Genomic DNA, 19,769 nt, shown 5'->3' with positions numbered 1-19,769 from the left:
ACTTTCCGCTTCCTCTGATATCTGTTTGCTTCTACAATGTCTCTGAATGAATCAACGAGATCATCAGCATAACTTGACTTGAGAAGTTAACTTGGACTTTCCTCCTGAAACATATCAGCAGTCTTGTACATGGCTTCTGTGCTTATCGCCGGAGCTGGTTTATCCCCCATGTTGACACGTTCAATGATGTATGGTTTCCTATCAGTTTCCAGATTTCTCCATAAGAAACGATGACAATGTTGTTCAAGTGATTCCATGTAAATGAAGTTGAATATCTTCCTGGTGTCTCCTAGCTACTACTGCAACGGCGTCTTCTCGCCACCTTAGCAAAAGTCCAACATTGTTGTTCAGGTAGCAGTCTTGGCTTTTGGCAAGACAGCTGTTGAGAGAGATGCCTTTTATGACTTGGCTTCAATTAAACACAATCCGTGTTTGTGACTTTCGGTTCATAATGCTAAGTGATTGATATAAAACGTGGGTCCAGTCCAGCTTTCTGACTCTTCTGTGGAAAGTTTTCTGGCCACACCCCTGTCCACCATATCTTTAATCTGTAGACAGTAGGTTGATGCCCAGTGTGGATCATTCTTCACTTTACATTCAGTGTTCAGGAGTGTCTGGTAGGCTACATTGTAGCTGTCTGGCTGTACTTGTGAGTGAGTGAGTGAATATTTAACGTCACATCGGCAATATTTAAGCCGTACCGTGACGAAAACAATTTATACATTACACAAAAATGAATACATTGTGAAGAGTTAAACCTGTCAACGATGGACAGTAAAAACACTAGAGTATCACAGATATGAACATAAAACTAGCATGTAAAACTAAAACAGTGTAATTAAAGAAAACAATACAATATAAAACACGGGCTATAGATCGCCAGCATCTGAAGGCAGATCACCATACTAGGAACGACGGGGACTTACATTACTTTTGCTACCTGCATGGAGCCTAGCTGGATTTACACCATCCCTTCAGCCGCTGGCTATTGTAGGATAATTTGGCCGAAATTTAAAAGAACAAAAATACTACGTTTAAAAACCTGGTACGTGAAAATTTTACTTTGAAAGTTTTGGGGACTTACGAACCCTCGCAGGAGGATAATAATTTTACGCTACTTCCATCCCCTTTGAGGGTACAGCCACAAACAATCTAAGTTGATAATTTGAACTACCAATTATAAAACTATATCTATTTACAAAACATCTATCAAAATTCATTGAACAAATCTATTTCTTTTAAAAATTCAATGATTAAATGATAATTAACTATATTAAAAAAATCCTTTACTGTTTTGATATTGAAATAGTTATCCCTTATGATGGAGAATTCAACACAGTCCAGCAGGACATGCTTGACCGTGGTTTTCTCATCACAAGGGATACAAAACGGATGATCCTCACCTTTCAATAGGTATGCATGAGTATATCTTGTGTGGCCAATACGACATCGTCGTATGATGACCTCTTCAAATCTGGACTGACAACCCAAGTAGGTATATCCAATATACGACTTTATATCATGTAATTTATTCATACCCACTTGAGTGTCCCACTTCTTCTGCATCAGATCACGGATGTACGATCTAATAGAAGCTTTGTAATCAGAGTATGGAATAAGAAGTGGTGTCACAGATTTGTTGAGTGCTGCCTTAGCAGCAAAATCGGCCATAGTGTTACCAGATATTCCAACATGGCTGGGTAACCAACAGAGGACGATGTCATATTGGCCAGTAGCAAGCTCATTGTATAATTATATTTTTTTCTATTAAAAGTGGATGTTTGCAAGAAAGATTTTTGATAGCCTGAAGACACGAAAGAGAGTCGGAAAATATCATATACTGTTTATATTTAGGGTGTTTTTTCATATATTTAAGAGCTGTTAATATGGCGTTAGCTTCTGCTGAAAATAGAGCTATTATTCGGTAATCGGGAAGATATTGTTCTGCATCCGATGACAGTGGCACATACCACCGCGCCACCATCCTTGGACCCATCTGTAAATAAGCATTTATATGTATTATATTTACTTTTTAATTGATAATATTCTTGTTTATATTGTAAGTCATTAGTTTCTGATTTTTTAAATTAAGTGAGTGTTAGGTCGACTTGTGGCCTAACCAATTGCCAAGGAGGAGAAGAAAGAAGACGGGAAGGAGATATATTTTCCAGCTCAATGCCGGCAGCAGTACTGGTTTGACTCTTAATCCCAGAGGCGGAACAAGAGAAGACTTTTTGTTGTACAGTTCCTCAAGAAGAGGGTTGAAAACACAGTTAAATGCAGGTTAGACTCGTTAGAATATAGTTTTGTTATATGCTGCAAGGATAATTTTATACGTTGTTGTGTAAGAGATGGCTCATCGGCCTCAACACAGAGACTGTCAACAGGAGAAGTTCTAAAGGATCCAAGACATAGTCTTAGACCTTGATGGTGGACAGAATCAGGAATTTTAATGTTTCTTTTGCAGACTCCACCATATACGATGCAGCCGTAATCGAGCTTCGAACGTACCAGTGATCGATATAGATGTAGGAGGGTAATTTGATCCCTTCCCCACTTAGAATTGGAAACGACTTTCAACAAGTCAAGTGCCTTCAGGCATTTATTTTTGAGACATTTGATATGCGGAAGAAAAGTTAAATGGGAGTCGAAAATAAGGCCCAAGAACTTGGCCTCCTTCACAACTTTGATGGGAGTGCCATTTCAAGATAGTTCTGGGTCCTTATAAGGCTTATTATAAGTGTAGACAATTAGTTTTTGACTTGGGAAATTTAAAGCTGTTTTCAAGACACCATTTATTTATTTTGTTTAAACACAACATCAGTTGCCTTTCAGTAGTATGCATATTCTTATCCCGACAAGAAATATTTAAATCATCCACAAATAGTGATCCATCGATGGAATCGTTTAAAACCTTGGATAAGCTGTTAATCTTAATGCTAAATAAAGTGACAGACAAAATGCTTCCTTGTGGGACATCCTGATCCTGATTGTAATGGTCAGACAGGGTTGAACCCACTCAGACTTGAAATTGTCTGTCTGATAAAAACTGTCATATAAAAAGAGGTAAACGACCCCTCAAACCAAAATCATGCAAATCCTTCAAAATGCCATGCTTCCAGGTGGTATCGTACGCTTTATCGAGATCAAAGAATATCGATACAGCAAGTTGTTTATTTACTATTGCATTTTTAACAAAGGATTCTAAACGTAACAAATGATCAATGGTACTACGATTTGTCCTGAAACCACATTGAATATTGGTTATAAGGTTATTCGTTTCAAGATACCATGTTAATGTATTGTTTCTATGGTTTTACAGACTCAGCTGGTTAGAGATATAGGTCTGTAATTTGTTGGATCAGTATGATCCCTGCCAGGTTTTGGTATTGGGACTACAATGGCATTACGCCATGACGGAGGAAAATTACCAGACGTCCATATTTGATCAAATATTTCTAAAAGTGTCAAAAGATTCAGGCAAATGTTTCAGTAGCTGATAATGGATATAATCATCACCCGCTGCAGTATCCTGAGCTTGCTCAAGAGCTGTGTGAAGCTCATGTAATGCGAGCACTTCATTGTAATCTTCACCGTTATGTGAATCAAAATTAACTTTTGTCTTTTCCTGTTGTTTCTGATATCTCTGAAACTCAGGAACATAATTTGTCGACGATGGCAAAAGTTTCGCCAATTTTATTTGCAATGTCAGATTTATCAGTTATTTAATTGTCACCATCTTTAAGATAGTGGACAGCAGATTTTGAACCTTTGCCTTTTATTCGCTGAACCATGTTCCACACCTTAGACATGGGTGTGCGTGAACTTATTTTGTTTCTCCAAGATTGACGCTTGTTTTGTTTATATGTACAGTAGGATGTCGGCGGAAATATTTTTTCGCTTTCTGCCTATGTTTCCTGGCTTCTTTGCAATCACTGTTAAACCATGGTTTACGAATATGAGGAGTTGCAGAGGACTTAGGAATTGTTTGTTCAGCAATTTCATTGAGTTCAGCGGAAAACAACTGTATGGGATCTGATACATTTTCCAAATTGTCAGGTACTAATTTGTCCACACACATTGTTTCAAACAAGGACCAGTTGGCCTTGGAAAAATTCCAACGTGATAAAGGTGGATCATCATCCCGTTTTTATAGCTTTTAGGATAGTAGGGAAGTGATCGCTTCCACAAAGGTCGTCATGAACAGACCAATCAAATTCGTTGTAGACATTTGCATCTGCGAGGGACAGATCAAGTGAAGAATAGGTTCCTGTAGCAGGGTGTAAATAAGTGCTTGAGTCATCATTAAACACACATAAATTATTATCTTCAATGATCTTGCCTTTATTGATGGTATTTGTACCTCCCCATAGAGGGTTGTGCCCGTTCAAATCGCCCATAATGATACAGGGCTTAAGTAGCTGATCATACAAAGTCTGAAGATCAGATTGTCGAAGAGCAGATGAAGGTGGAATGTACAGTGTGCATATGGTAAATGCAATTTGCAAAGTAAGGAGAATAGCTACGGCTTGAAGATTAGTTTTCAGGTGAACGTCACTACGAATGACATTATTTGTGACTAGTATAGTAGCACCTCCAGTTGCTTTATCCCCTGGAAGAGAAAATGAGTGATGACACTTGTACTGCCTAAAATCAAATGTATCAGTATGTTTGAGATAAGTTTCTTGTAGACAGAATGCTGACGGTTTAATATCCTGAATTAACAATTGTATACTGAGTCAAACAAGAAACATGACAAAATGTAATTTGAACAATAATGAATAATTTTTCTCTGATGATACATCTATGTATCCGAAATGGGATCCCTATCTTTCGACTCTAGAAAAACGTTAGCAAAACCCACTCAAACCCATCCATTCGTCGTGCAAATGACGTTAGTGCCAAATCAGGTTTTGCACGTGTTTGCATTGGCCTCAAGAATTGAAAAAACACGTTTAAACCACAGTTCTAACGGTACTTGAAATGCCACGATTGTCAAATGTGCAACGTGAACGTGCCGTTGGCATGTTGCAAGCGGGAAGATCAGTTATTGACGTCGCAAGAGCAATGGGATGCAGCCGTCGTACGGTGTATGACTTGCGAGGTCGACTACAACAAACTGGCACCACTTCTGATCGCCCAAGGTCGGGTCGTCCACGTGTGACGTCACGAGCAGAAGACCGTTAAATCGTTCTACGTCACCTACGTGACAGATTTCTGCCGGCTACACGAACCAGGGCTGAGATGTTTAGAGGTCGACTGTCCTCACAGACCATTCGAAATCGGTTGCAGGATGCCAATCTCCATTCTCGACGTCCATATCGTGGGCCAATATTGACGCCGTTTCATCAACGTCAACGTCTGCTGTGGGCCTAACGTCACCTCCGATGGACCCAGAGAGATAGGAATTGAGTCGTCTTTAGCGATGAATCCAGGTTTACCCTCAGATTCGCGGACGGCAGGCATAGAGTCTGGAGACGACGTCGTGAACGGTATGCCCAATGTTGTGTACAGGAAGTCGACAGATTCGGGGACGGAAGTTGCAAGGTGTGGGGTGCTTTCTGTGGGGACAACCGTTCCCGACTTCTGGTCATCCGTGGAAACCTCACAGCTGCTGCTTACCGCGACCAGGTGCTCACCCCTGAACTCGTTCCTTCCATGGCGGCTCATGGCCAAGGTCTACAGTTCCAGCATGATAATGCTCGGCCGCATACCGCGATGTTGACACGAAATTTCCTTCAAAACGCTGGAATCAACGTCATGGACTGGCCATCGAGGTCCCCTGACCTTAATCCAATAGAGCACGTTTGGGATGCACTTGGGAGAAGGCTTCGTGGTCTTAACAACCAACCTCAGAATTTGCAGGAACTTGGCACTGCCTTGCAAGAGCAATGGCGCAGAATCCCCAACCACGTGTTCACAAGCATCAGGCACTCGATGAAGAGACGGTGTTTGGCAGTGGTGAATGCGCGGGGCGGCCATACACGATATTGAACTGAGAAATTTCGCATTTTTATTCTTGTGACTTGACATTCTGTATACCCATGTTTTGGAACGGCGGTGTAGCCTAATGGAACTGATTATGGCACTGTCAGTGTATCGAGTACATCACACAGATCTCAGCAATGAAATGATAACAATTTAACCATCTTACCATCTTTTGTTCTTTTATAGTGCCCTGAAGAAGGAATGTGAAGTTTCTTTTTTGACTCAGTATACTTTATTTCTTGATCACTACATTGATGGTGCAATTTTATGCCAAAATGATTCCGCCTGACATTGGAGGAACATCACTCGTGCATCTGATCTCGCTCGGGGCTGCGGTATCAGTCTTCTCACTCACATCTGTACTACAGTCAGTTGCTGTTGCACTGGTCGGAGAAATGTTAATCACGGCGCTGACCTCGATCTTCTGGCCTTCTGATGTCCGTGTGTAGTTACGATAACCTGCAAAATAAAGAGTTGGATGATAATTTGTAGTATTTGTGTTATTCAAGATATGTCAATTAATTTTGATAATGATTAATTACAATGAATTTTTCTAATCAATTTGTGACCAACATGAACATGACTAAACGATACTATATGAACATATTAACTCAGTCCTCATACGCCCATTTATAAAATTCAAACAAGTTCATTGATACTTATATCTATGTAAGGAGGCAGTATTATTTCTTTCCGCCTCCCGATAAAAAAACCCAAATCTTAAATGGTAATTTTCAAAGTGTTCTCTAATGATTCTATTCTTCAGAACGATAAAATTGTTTTTGATGATGATGTTCGTGATCTCAATCTTGATTAGGTATATGAAAGTATCGATAAATTGATTTTAGAAACACAAATTTCTGATGATGAAATTAAAAATGCGATTACTCATTTAAAGAGTGGTAAGGCAGCTGGACCTGACAACGTTGTGATTGAAATGATCAAATGTTCTCAGGTCGAGTTAATGCCCTTCCTACGCAAATGTTTCAATTCTATATTTGATAGAGGTGTATTTCCAGATAACTGGTCTCGTTCAATTATTGTTCCATTGCATAAAAAAGGAGCTTTAGACACCCCGGATAACTATAGAGGTATATCGTTAATGAGTATTTTAGGCAAGGTATTTGCAACCATATTAAATAACAGAATTTCAAATTGGTCAAATATGAGAAACCTGATTCCTGAATGCCAAGCCGGTTTTAGGAAAAAATATTCAACTGCAGATCATATTTTCACATTATATGCCATAATCCAAAAATGTCATTCACGAAGCAAATTATATGTTGCTTTTGTTGATTTCAAGAAAGCTTTTGACTCTGTAGGTCGTTCCAAATTGTGGTATTGTTAAAAAAAATCTGATTTACAATGTATAATATTCTAAAGTCAATGTATTCTAACATAAAACCGTGTGTACGTTGTGGTGATGATGTAACCGACTTCTTTGATTGTCCCATAGGGTTACGACAGGGCTGTATCTTAAGTCCAATGTTGTTTTCTTTCTTTATAAGTGAACTGTATTACGATATTACAATCTCTGGTAAACACGGCGTTCAAATGTTTCCTGATATGCTTGAAATTTTCATCCTACTTTTTTACTGATGGTGTGATCTTGGTGTCCGATACTATTACTGGCTTACAAAATCAACTCAATATCTTAGAACGTTACACAAACGATTGGAAACTCTCTGTTAATTTCGAGAAAACAAATATTGTAATCTTCAGAAGAGGCGGTCCCGTCGCTTCAAAAGAGAAATGGGTTTTTTTCAATGGCAAGTTACTGACTATCTCTAATCACTATACCTACCTTGGTTTTATGTTTTCTCACACGATGAATTTAAAAAAAAGTGTTCTTGATTTGCTATCACGTGCAAAGAAGGCTTTCATAAATGTTCTGTCTGTTTCTCAGAATATAGGTGCCTTCACTCCAAACATATTTTTCAAACTGTTTGATTCACAAATTCAACCGATTATGCTTTATGGGTCAGAAGTTTGGGGGGTTTCAGCGTCAAGAATGTCTTGAGAAACTTCATCTCTTAGCTTGTAAAAGATTTCTAAACGTTGGACAAGCAACGCCAAATTGTATGGTTTATGGGGAATGTGGGAGATATCCAGTTTATATAAATTCACAAATCAGATGTTTGAAGTATTGGCTTAAGATTCTGGAAATGCATGAACAACGAATACCTAAAATAGCTTATAATATGCTTGTTCATCTTGATAACATGGGCAAGTGAGTGAGTTAAGTTTTACGCCACACTCAGCATTATTCCAGCTATATGGTGGCGGTCTGTAAATAATCGAGTCTGGACCAGACAATCCAGTGATCAACAGCATGAGCATCGATCTGCGCAATTCGGAACCGAGTAACATGGGCAAGACAACTTGGGCTTCACATATTAGAAATCTTTTATTTTCTGATGGCCTTGGATTTGCATGGTTAAATCAGACAGTGGGTAATGTAACTTTGTTTCTTAAAAGTTTCCGAGAACAGTCAGTTAATATGTTCCATCAAGAATGGCATTCGACTCTCGAAAATAGTTCAAGGTATGATCTATATAGGTCCTTTAAGAGCCTTATCCAACAAGAAATATATTTATCTGTATTGACATCAAGAAATATCAGACGCACATTTGTTCAGCTCCGACTAGGTTTATTAGATGTAAGTATTAATAAAGGAAGAAGATTGTCTATAGAAAGAAATATGAGAATTTGTCCATTATGCACTTCATCTATTGAAGATGAAATTCATTTTATATTTGTATGTCCATATTATGATGATCTTAGAAGAAAATATATTTCAAGTAATTATCTATCAAATATCCAACGATAGCCTTTCTCTCGATTCTCACTTCCAGAAATGAAACTGTAATCCGTAACCTTTCTCTATTTGTAAAACATGCTGTTGTCTTGAGAAATGATAGCTTATCTAAGCAATAACCATTATAATTGGCATTGTATTATATACTGTAGTTATGTATATGTATGCAACTCCTTGTATATGGGCCGGAGGCCTTGAATACAATAAACTTGACTTGACTAAAAAATAGTTTCATGTTGTCAATTCAAAAGGATTAAGCATGAACTGTGTACATTTGTTAATACGAAACAACTTACCTTAAACACTCCTGTGCCCAGTTCGTTCCATTATGAGTTGTTCGGGGATCCCTTTCTCGAAGAGTTTGGTTGCTGTTGTCACCCTCACGAACCTACTCAACCAGAATGATAGTTGTGCGTCATCCATGACATCAAGCATGGTAAGAATCTTCTCTTCTTTAAGGCGGTTTTTATTCCTCCAAATAGCCCAGTCGCTGAAGGTATTCACCACCCATTTGTTCCTCCGACGTGTGTTCTTGGGTACGGCGTCCTGTGCGCGCTCCGCTCGGGCGTTCATTTTACATATAAACCTTGGCATGAGTTGCTATTTACTACGTAGCTATACCGAGTCACGCTGTATATCTTGTGATCTGTCAACAAAAGGTCAGTCAGTCTGCAGTTTACAGGTCATGGTAAATATAGTTAATTATCTTATCTTCATATGGAATAATAAGTTGATCGAAACATCAGTGATCTATACAATGATACTGCAAGTGAAAACTTGAATTTCACCTGAGATGTAATTGCATACATACACACGGCCACGTCCATCTACACAAACGCCGAAAGGGTACAAGACGCCGTCCACAGAAATGAGTATGTTTCTGACAAACTGTTCCGACTCAGTCAGATGAGCAACTGTATGTTCACCGTAGTCAGTAACCAGGATGTCACCTGTGCTGGTACTTGTGATACCACAAGGACTTCTCAGTGTTGTGTGTCCTGTCGCAGGGTAGGTAAACACAACGTCCCCTTCAGCTGTCAGGCACAGGACACGCCCGGAACTGCCATCTGACACCAGGATGTTTCCTGTCCTTGTTGTACAAAGAAAGTCTGGACCATGTATGATTTCCTCCCCACTATCTACAGGGCTAATTTACCTTAGTACGTTTCCTGTCATGTCCAGAATATCCACACATCTTTCAGAACCTGCTGCTAGTGTTGATGGTGTCAGACACGTTATACCCCTGTACTGCTTGATGGTTGTGATGGTTGACATCAGAACAAGTCCAGGGTTGCTTCGCACTGTTACAATCTGACTGATGTTCGGCACAGTGACAGCCACCTGGTCGTGTGTCAGTCTTGTTACACCCAGCAGTGCACCTCCCAGTTTGAGCTTGCTGTGACCTCGCTGTTTGTTCCAGGTGTAGAAGGACTTCACACTGTTTTTGTAGGTATCTGTGACAACCGCTGTGTCTGAACCATGCACCATCAACACCGTTACGTCACTTACGTATACCTCTTTCATATCTCCTGCTACCCTAACGTTAATGGTGTCCTGTAACACAGGGACAGCCTTCAGATCCAGTACGTTATCAGTGTCTTGTGACACAAGAGCAGCCTTCAGGTCCAGCACGCTACTGGTGTTTTGTGACACAGAGGCGGCATTTAGGTCCTGCATTCCATCATAATAGACATCTATTTCACCCAGTGCTGTACTCTACATGTCTTGGTTCTGTCTCAACATGATCCTGGCTATTCTCCCCCTCTTCTTCACGTCTACGTCTCCAACAGCATCCACATCACCGGCCTCACATCCCTGATACATCTCATACACGTCCATGTCACACTCAGATTGTAGAATCTGGTCTATCAGCTCAGCCTGCTGTCGGTACATCTGTACTGATATTTCACCCGACTTTAGGTCGGCTGTCAGTTGTTCAATGTGCTTTTCAGAAACTTCTTTCAGTTCATCTAGAAGTTTATTTACTATGAGAGTTATCTTTTCTCTCGCGTTGTTACCAAAAGACTTTATGTCATGTTCCATCCTTGCATATCGATCTTTTTCAGAAACGACGTTCACTTTAACAGCATTAACTTTTGCTTCCATTTGGATTTGCTTCTTCGAAATAGTTTCCTTCTTTTTCAACAGCTGGGACTTTAATGCAGGTAATTCCGTCTCCAGTGTGACAACTGACTCACATTTCCTGTGATAGATAACACAACAGGTGTGACAGGTGACTTTCTTGCAATCTTTACACAGGAATTTGATGCACTCATCCTTGTGTTCATTACACATCACTTTACGTCTCCTGGATATATTTCCCTCAGACCCAGAAAGATCAAGTACGTCATGGTGACGAGTGGCTGGAAAACGTCTGTGTGCCCTGGCACATGCTTCACACAAGGCGTCATCGCATGCCGAACACCACACGGTCGCAGGAGTTGTCTCCCCTTCTCCCCGACAGCATGTGCAATCTTTTGCCTCTGCACGAAAAACGGATAGATTGATGAAAAGAAACTAACAATGCATGTTGCTATATTTTGTCATATATACCTGATGTGAATGAGTATTTGTTATATGCTGATTTACCTAAAGCTTAATTTGTGTCAGCTATCTCACACATAAAGAAAATCTCAAAATTTTTAAACATTTCACATATAAAGAATATTTTACAAGTATATGTCTAAATTACTGTTATGTGAGTGAATAGTTTGACCCTATCACTTTCATCTGATTATCCTACAGATTTCAATCAAGTGGCAATCATGCAGCGGCGCAGCATTCAAGGGTATACATCAGGTAAAAACAACTGATTAAAGTAGCTATCAGTACTCTTTATGTTTACAATTACACGTTGTTACACTAAAGGGACCATACACAACAGTGGAACCTAAGAAGAACACTTTTTCCATGTACCTCATGATATTTACAAAAGCAAAGTCACTAGCATCATACAGCAACCCCATGCTATCCCTTACGTAACTTTAAAACAATCAGCGAATATTTGTGTTTATCATACAATGGATAGTGTTCTCGGGAGGATAAAGCCAACGAATATTTTCGGTATCAGTTGGGGTCATATACGGATATCGATGCAAATTAGAGAGGTCATATGCAAATTTTAGGGACTACTTTCACAGTGTAAACAAACATGGCGTCAATGGTCGGCGGTCGTGTCCGGATTGACGGCCGTGGAAACGGTACTGTCAGTGCTTTGATCCAAGAAAATTTTAATGCCTGGTTATGATTGATGGAGTAGATTACAAAGCGAAGATAGAAATTCATAGGTTTACGAAGATACCAACATCACTTCCCCGACCGACTGTTAGTGTTAGCGAGAGAATGGCACTAGGAATCCAGGTGCACAACGTTACGCGAACATTAAAGTGTATTTGCTGTTCAAAATTTGCGGTTTCGGAATTTCCACGAGAGTTTGTTGCTATTTTTCAAACGTAAGCTAAGATTTGTTGGCAACAATATACGTGCTTTAACATAAAAACTGACTAGGAACTATATGACGTAATGCAGTCAAATGAGTGACCAGGTTAAAAATAGCGTCACCTACGCATATATTTGTGACGTCATATGTGGGCACATTTCATGATTTGTGGCAAATGAAATCGCATTTTTATAAATTATAAAGTAAGAATGACATTGTATTGTAAATAGGTTATCACACTCGTGTGTTTTGGGATGGTTGATATCCTGCATTAGGAATAAACATTGTATTTAGCGGGGCTTGGCGAGATAACCTATATGCCTTTCTTATCTATTCAAATTGGAACAAACAAGCTCATTGAATGTCGTTTATTACATAGCCGGTTTGAGTATGGTTCGAAGTATAACCTAATTGCTAAGAAGGAATGTAGTTTGATATCAAATATACTCAATGCTGTCTGTATCTACCTTTACATCCGGGGCCAAAAGAGTCCATCAGTCCCTGGATGACAAAGCTCGGTTTGACGTCATCCGCCCACTCATCTATTGGTCTCTCAGGGGTGGTCACTTTCGTCATCTTGCTGCAGAAAGGACACAGCAGAGACTTGGCACTGATGGCTTCTAGTTTGGTTTTGGTGTAGTTGACGACACATTTCCGACAGAACGTGTGATAACAGACAAGGGTTCATGGATTGTCAAACACCTCTGTACATATGGTGCATGTGAGGAAATATTCCTCCAGGTTCTGAGACGTCGCCATCTACAAACAGAAAATGCATGTGAAATACAGAAAAATATCTACACGATAGTAAGTGTTCATTTCAAATTTGTAAATATACAAGCGTTTCGACTGATGAATATATACATGGCATGTGTTCTGGAGAAGTGGGGAGAAAGTAAACGTCAAAGATCAAGGCCCTCTGCAATCAGTATCTTGTGTGCCCACCCTGGGAGTCAAGAACAGCCTGATATCTCTTCCGAAAGAATCCATGAAAGTACTAATTAGGGAATGGTCGTCCACTTGGCCGCGACTGTGGTTGAAGCTGTCGCTCATTCTGTGTTTGTCTGGGTTGACATTTGGTGAGGAAACTGGTCTGAATATGTCGAGTTGGTTAAGCTATGAATCGGTTGGCTGTTTGGTTTGGTGATATCATGCTGGAATCCACAAAAAATAACCAGATTGATTCTGCCATTGTGTATAATTGGTGTCAACATAATCACACTACTTCCGCTAAACACGTGGACGTTCAAGGGGACGTCTAAACATCTTCAATCTGCACCATGGGGCAAAATACGTGACTTGTGCACATGGCAACCATGACGTTGTAGATGATGAATGTTCACCAGCATTCCAGCGTAGATGCGTTATGTTTATCCAATCAATCCATTGGCCATTATCCATCTGATACAATGTGATACGAAATAATAAGCTTCTTAATTCTTTCGACTTGTCTCTCATGAAAGCAGTTTAGTTATCACCAAAGTCGCTTTTAACAGAGCCATGTACGTGTATTGTCACGCAAACAAACGCTGCACTGAACCCAGTTGCATTAGGTAAAATGGACCTGCCCCAATAAACGCAACATCACTAGCCAGTATGAATCATTGCAGGCTTGGTGACAGCCATGGTAGTTTACAGACTGGAGGCAATGTGCCGTTATGTTCACAGATCGATCCACCTCAGATTAGGGTGTAGATATCCATACACCTGTATATGACGACAGCAGAGAAGGCAACACAGCAGAAGGAAGGACTCGAATACACATTATAAGACCATTACCATCTTGTCGATTCTAAATTTACTAATGATGTCGTTATACCTGTCGCTGGTCATTGGTAGTATTGCAGCGAACCGAGAATCTGGCAAATATCACCCGCATGCCAACTTACCTTCATTCCCTCGTTCCCCCCAGTAGGTGTAGGGGGAGATTGTACCACGTGACGAATACTGGTTAGAGACAGGTTAGAGACAGGACAACTACCCGTGATTGAGCTTTTGGTTCTAGGGTCTTTACTTCAGAAAAGGCATTTAGGTGGCAGGGGTCAGATGTGTCACGGGAACAACACGATAATGTAATGTTTTGTCATTGCTGCTTTCGTTCTGTGTGTCTATTCTTCCGAATATACTATTGTATATCCTGATTTCAGAACTTTGGTTAAACTGCATTCCTGAATATTTCGCGAAATCCGTAGTACATAGTGCTATGGCAGGGGGGAGGAGTAGCCCAGGCGACGTCGGGTCGGGTTCGAATCTCAGCATGGGTACAAAGCCCATTTGTGGTGCCCTTTAGCTGTCAGACTGTAGCCATTCACTCAATCAGAGTAAAAGATAAACACGTTTTTTTAAATTGTTTAGGTCCCTTCCTAGAAAAGTTGGAAAAGGCATTTCGTAATGATAAAAGAAGTATTTAAATGTGACACCAGAGCTGATAAGAAAAGTTATACAAGTGTGTTGTTTGTCAAGAAAGTCCAATTTCCACTGTTAAGATTTCCTGTCCACTGTGTTAACACGGACCTCGACTAAGACTGTCCTCCGTACAATACTAGGTGCATTTGCTCAGAGCGGTTCATAAAAAGAATATTTTTAGCACAGACAACTGTCTCGTGTTAGTATGTTACAGGTTGCATGCTTGGGAAGCACACATTCGCACTATTCCCTTTGTGATCTTGTAACCAACGTTCCAATGGGTTGTTCAAACCTGATCTTTACTGATATCAGATATCTGAGCAGCCATAGAGAGGATACAGCCGGCGTTACCCTATCTCTGTACACAATGTCGATATTGAGACCAACCGACTGTTTCGAGATGTGTTTTCTGATAGATCTGTACTGCATCACACGTTATATGCTTTAGCAAAGTATATGCGTCGTGGTTTTACCACAAATTATTTATTGTCTGTGTAATTCATCTGCTATTGCTGACAGATTTCATTAGCTCGTTCTCGTTTTTTTACAGAACCACAACCAAAGTTCGTCAATCCACTATAATATAATTTTCCTAACCCGTATGAATTTAAGAACCTTCTAAGCTCAAACGATGTGTCCGTGTTAAGAAGCTGTGTACATTTGTTGCAGTTATAAATTGTACTCTTGGACAAAATGTCGTTAACTATCATGTCGATCATGTTGCTTGTAATACTGCTGTTTGAAAATATGCTCTTGTACCACCGTTGCAGGTTTTTGAGAATAGTTCAAGCCTTTAAACTGTCTTTAAAACCTTTTGGCCCAGTTTGTATCTGAACCAAACTTCCCTACCCTTGTGCTCCTTCTGTAACGAAAAAGCATGAATTGATGTACTTGATTTCCCGCCAAGCTACTAGGCCTCCTTTCAATTCAAGTCGAGTATTTGTTTCTATTTAGCGTCTCCATTTAACACTGGCGCAATGTCCCCACATGCACCACCAATAAATTCTGCATTGCCCGTTTTGTTTTTGAATGTGTCATAGCACAGTGCAAATGAACTACATAGTGATTGTTTGCTGAGATCTTCTACTGGTGACAGGTTGGGATTCAACAGGCAACTAAAATATTTATCAGAAAGAGAATTCACCAGAAGCTTGAATTTCATTCCTTGGTCCATGGTCAAACCAACGCTGTGTTGGAATCAGTTATTCAAAGACATTCACTTTTATTAAGTTGAGTGCAACTCGCTGCTCACAGTGATTTTGGAATCAAGGGGGATAACTCTGATTGGGGACGTTATGGGCGGAAGTTGACGGTTAAAAGAAAGCCACCCAGTTTGTGTCATGAAGAGATAATTTTGAAGGTTTAGTTTGCAGTAAAAAGCAGGTTTAAGTCTGTATTCGCCAGGAAAGTTTCACCTAACGTTTCAAATTACTTTAATCTATTACTACGCTAGGTTATGCTTGAGTTTCAACGCAGTTACATCTATTTCTCATGAATGTTTCATCAAGTCGCAAGTGACTTTCATGTATGTGTTGGAACCGTGTTGTAACAGTGTTGTAAAACTTTCAAAATGCTGTTTTAAAAGAAAGCAGCTATTTCTAGACAGTGAATTTGAAGTATCATCAACTTGAAGATTGACACAATTAAACAAGGACTTAGCAAGACCATGCTCGCAGTATTAATCTGTTCAAAGAGATTAATAAGCACTGCCCAGAGAAATCATGACAAAGAAATTCTTCACAATTTAATGATTACACTTGAGAAAGCCTACAATGATTTTCTTGATATTTATAGTGAATATACCCAGGCCATAGAAGGGGAACACTATACAGTAGATGGTGAAGATCAGGTAGAATACAGGGACATTGTTTCTAAAGTATGTAAAGAAGCCAGAAACAAATTTTCAGGAATCAATACAGCTGAACAATTAGCATTAAACCAAAAGAATGCAGGACCTTTGTCATGACACTTTGAAGAGGAATATGAAAAAAATTAGCAGCTTGCTACAAGAAATGGAATGTTATCTTCAATCACCATATCCTGATTTTCACAGTCTTCAGTATGATAGAGATACAGTTGACCAGTTGTGAGTTTCCATGAAATCAGTTAGGAACTCTGTTGAAGTTGTTAGGACCAGAACATCTCTATATAGAGCAGAGAACCATGGAAGAAATAAACAATTCTGTAGACAGAATGATGAGAGAAGTGTATGCTACAATATCTAAGGCTACAAGTACATCTGTACAGAACCCATGTTCAAGTAAATTCATGCAGTCACAAACAACTGACACAGAAAAAGTCTTATTCATGTGCTTTTCGTGAACACAGAAGGAAGGGCATAAACCATACCACAGAGAAATGTCATGAGTTTATAAAGCAGTCATTGTCAGGCAGATTGAAGTTTCTAATGGAATGCATGTTTCATTTGTTTTGGGAACCACAGAAAGTCCACAGACTGATGAAACAGTAAAACGTATGGTACAAAGTCATACTTTGTCAACTGCAGCACTTTCTTCGTATCCGGTATATAAAGAAAGCAACAGTGTTCTGCGATGGTGGATCCAACCCAACATACATAACGCACAGAACAGCAGATCGTCTTCGCGCAAAGAAAAGATTGCTGGAAAAGTCAGTAAACTAGACACTGAAGTGCTGACAGAAATGTTTCTAGAATACAACATCAACCTACTTCAAAGACGTTCTGACACAGTTGACATTTTGCTTGGTTGAGACTATTTTGGACTCTATACAAAAACTGAAGTTGCTATTGCTGGTGACAACCTTAGCATCAAGAATGGTGAATTGGGAATCTGCTTACAATGAAAGCTCAAAGATGACACAGTGATTGATAGCTGTCTTGCCAAAACCGTCCATGAAAGTTACCTGATGACAACGGACAGAATTCATTCACGTCACATGTTTTCGCATCCAGAATTCACTTTGCCAAATAAACATCCTACTGTTCAAGGTTATGTGAACAACTTCATCATGGGAGATGATCTGTGTGTCGGTGTAACTCCTCATTGTGGTGGATGCCGTTGTGGAAAATGTCCAGCTGTAGGTCACAGATACTCCTCTAAAGAAGAACAAAAACTGAGATTAGGGACAACTTGCGCTATGACAAGGAACATAGTCATTGCATTACAAGTTACCCCTGGACTGCAGATCCACAAGTACCCCCGGTACCCGTGAAGAGCCACCTCCTCGTGGTGGGTGCTGGGTAACGGTTGAGGGCACTGGGCTCCTGGAACCGAGTTCCTTTTGCCCAACACACCACTTCGCCCCTTATCAATCGGCTGGTCACGCCAAGCCCTGTGAATGGTGAATGTTTTTGCACATTTCTATTATTGGGTATTGGTTGGTTAAATGTTCAACGTTCAAATTATCAATATATATCGATGCCTTGAGTCCTATGCCAGAAGGCGGTGGCTCATGGGCCAATCTGGTGATGTTGACCTCCAGATTCGGTATGTATCCTGTTTCTCGTCATGGGCAGAACCAGCCTGGGAGTAGATGTGGTATACAAATACTGCTATTTGCGTCATATTCACTTGAGCATATCAACCTTGTATCCCTGGTGTTTGCGTCTTGGATATCCGTCACCATTAAACACTGTCCTTGTTGACACCCCGCGGTGGGTGGGGAGCAGGTTTGATGAAACATTTACTTTCACACAGGCTCATAATCATAATGGTTCCAAGCGTAGACATTTAGAGTCAAGTTCATCCGATGAGAGTACTGCAGATTTTGATTCCTGGGCTAGATTCCTCGTGATAGAAGCTAAAGACCATTTGCCTATTAAACTCAACCCCTTTGCCATTTCAAAGGCTATTCATGGATATTGTGGAGAGGTGAAGAATGTCACCCGACTTCGCTCTGGCTCCTTGCTTGTCGAATGTGTAAGGAAACAACAATCCCTAAATCTGTTATCGATTCATCAAGTTGCCAATCTTGAGGTTGTTGTTTCCGAACACAGGACACTTAACTCCTGCAGAATCATTGTTCGCGACAGGACCCGTTCCTTGTCCGACATGTCGGAACATGACATAGCAGCAGAATTGAAAGATCAAGGAGTGTCTTCGGTGAAACGTTTCACCAGAAAAGGCCAGATTCAACCATTGAACAAACAAATACCTACTTGTTCACTTTTGCGCGGTCCACAATACCACAGTCAATCAAAGCTGGTTATGTCAACATCGGAGTGGAGGTGTATGTCCCCAATCCACTCCGGTGCTTTACATGTCAGAAGTTTGGCCATGGCTCCAAGAACAGCACTCGTCATACGGTTTGCCAACGCTGCGGTGACAATCATGAGAATCCTGATTGCCAACAAGCACTCAAATGTGTAAACTGTGATGGCCAACATTTGGCATTCTCAAAAATCTGTCCTGTTTGGCAACAGAATAAAGAGTATGAAAAAAAACATTTCTTTTGGAGAGGCTAAAAATTGATAACTCAATCAGTTACTCCATCAACACTAAACTTTTCCGCTGCTGTCACATGGTCAACTCAGATTTCATCTGTATCATGTCAAACTGACTTGACATGTGTCAAATCTGTTCGCCCCATGCCAACTACACCAGTCATCGAGCAAGATCCAATTGACAGTCAAACATCTCAGGCACCTTCAACATTCCAGGCAGAGAGTCAGACGCCGTCACAAGAAATCCTAAAACAAGCAGCAGCTACAAATTTAAAAAAGCGTGAAAGAAAGTGGTTAAACTGGAAACAATCGTCAAGGAATTCCTCTCGGTCAGAGGTGCCTCTCCAGAACACCTACAGTGCTCTGACATGGCCATTACTCCATCATCACAGAGTTCTGTGAGGAGTTCTTCATCACGTCCGCGTGAGAGATCACCCATTAAACCACCATGAATCTTTTATCAAATATAATTCAATGGAATTGCAGAGGACTTAAAAATAATTTTAATGAAATATATATATATAGATATAGATAATATATATATGTGTGTGTGTGTGTGTTTAGTGAGTGAGTTTAGTTTTACTCCGCACTCAGCAATGTTCGAGCTATATGGCGGGTATGTTTAGAACACTGGATCATTGTTACTCGGAGTTTCATGCACACACAAACACAAGTGTTCTGTGCGGCAATCTCTC

The 19,769-nt window shown here is 40.1% G+C and overlaps 1 protein-coding gene across 1 annotated transcript; it reads right to left on the bottom strand.

Moving 5' to 3' along the window:
* Positions 1 to 10,522: 10,522 nt before the first annotated feature.
* On the bottom strand, positions 10,523 to 12,821 carry LOC124264709. The gene is made up of 2 exons (XM_046699475.1): positions 12,713 to 12,821; positions 10,523 to 10,995 (listed from the first exon to the last, which is right to left on the bottom strand). The coding sequence occupies exons 1-2, from the start codon at positions 12,819 to 12,821 to the stop codon at positions 10,523 to 10,525; spliced, it is 582 nt and encodes a 193-aa protein (XP_046555431.1).
* Between the last annotated feature and the right edge of the window lie 6,948 nt (positions 12,822 to 19,769).

The sequence above is a fragment of the Haliotis rubra genome, unplaced genomic scaffold (genome assembly GCF_003918875.1).
Source record: "Haliotis rubra isolate DU_JTF1 unplaced genomic scaffold, ASM391887v1 Scf939, whole genome shotgun sequence".
Lineage (NCBI taxonomy): Eukaryota > Metazoa > Mollusca > Gastropoda > Lepetellida > Haliotidae > Haliotis > Haliotis rubra.
Note: the sequence above shows the minus strand (reverse complement) of the source record. Positions and strands in the feature narration are given on the sequence as shown.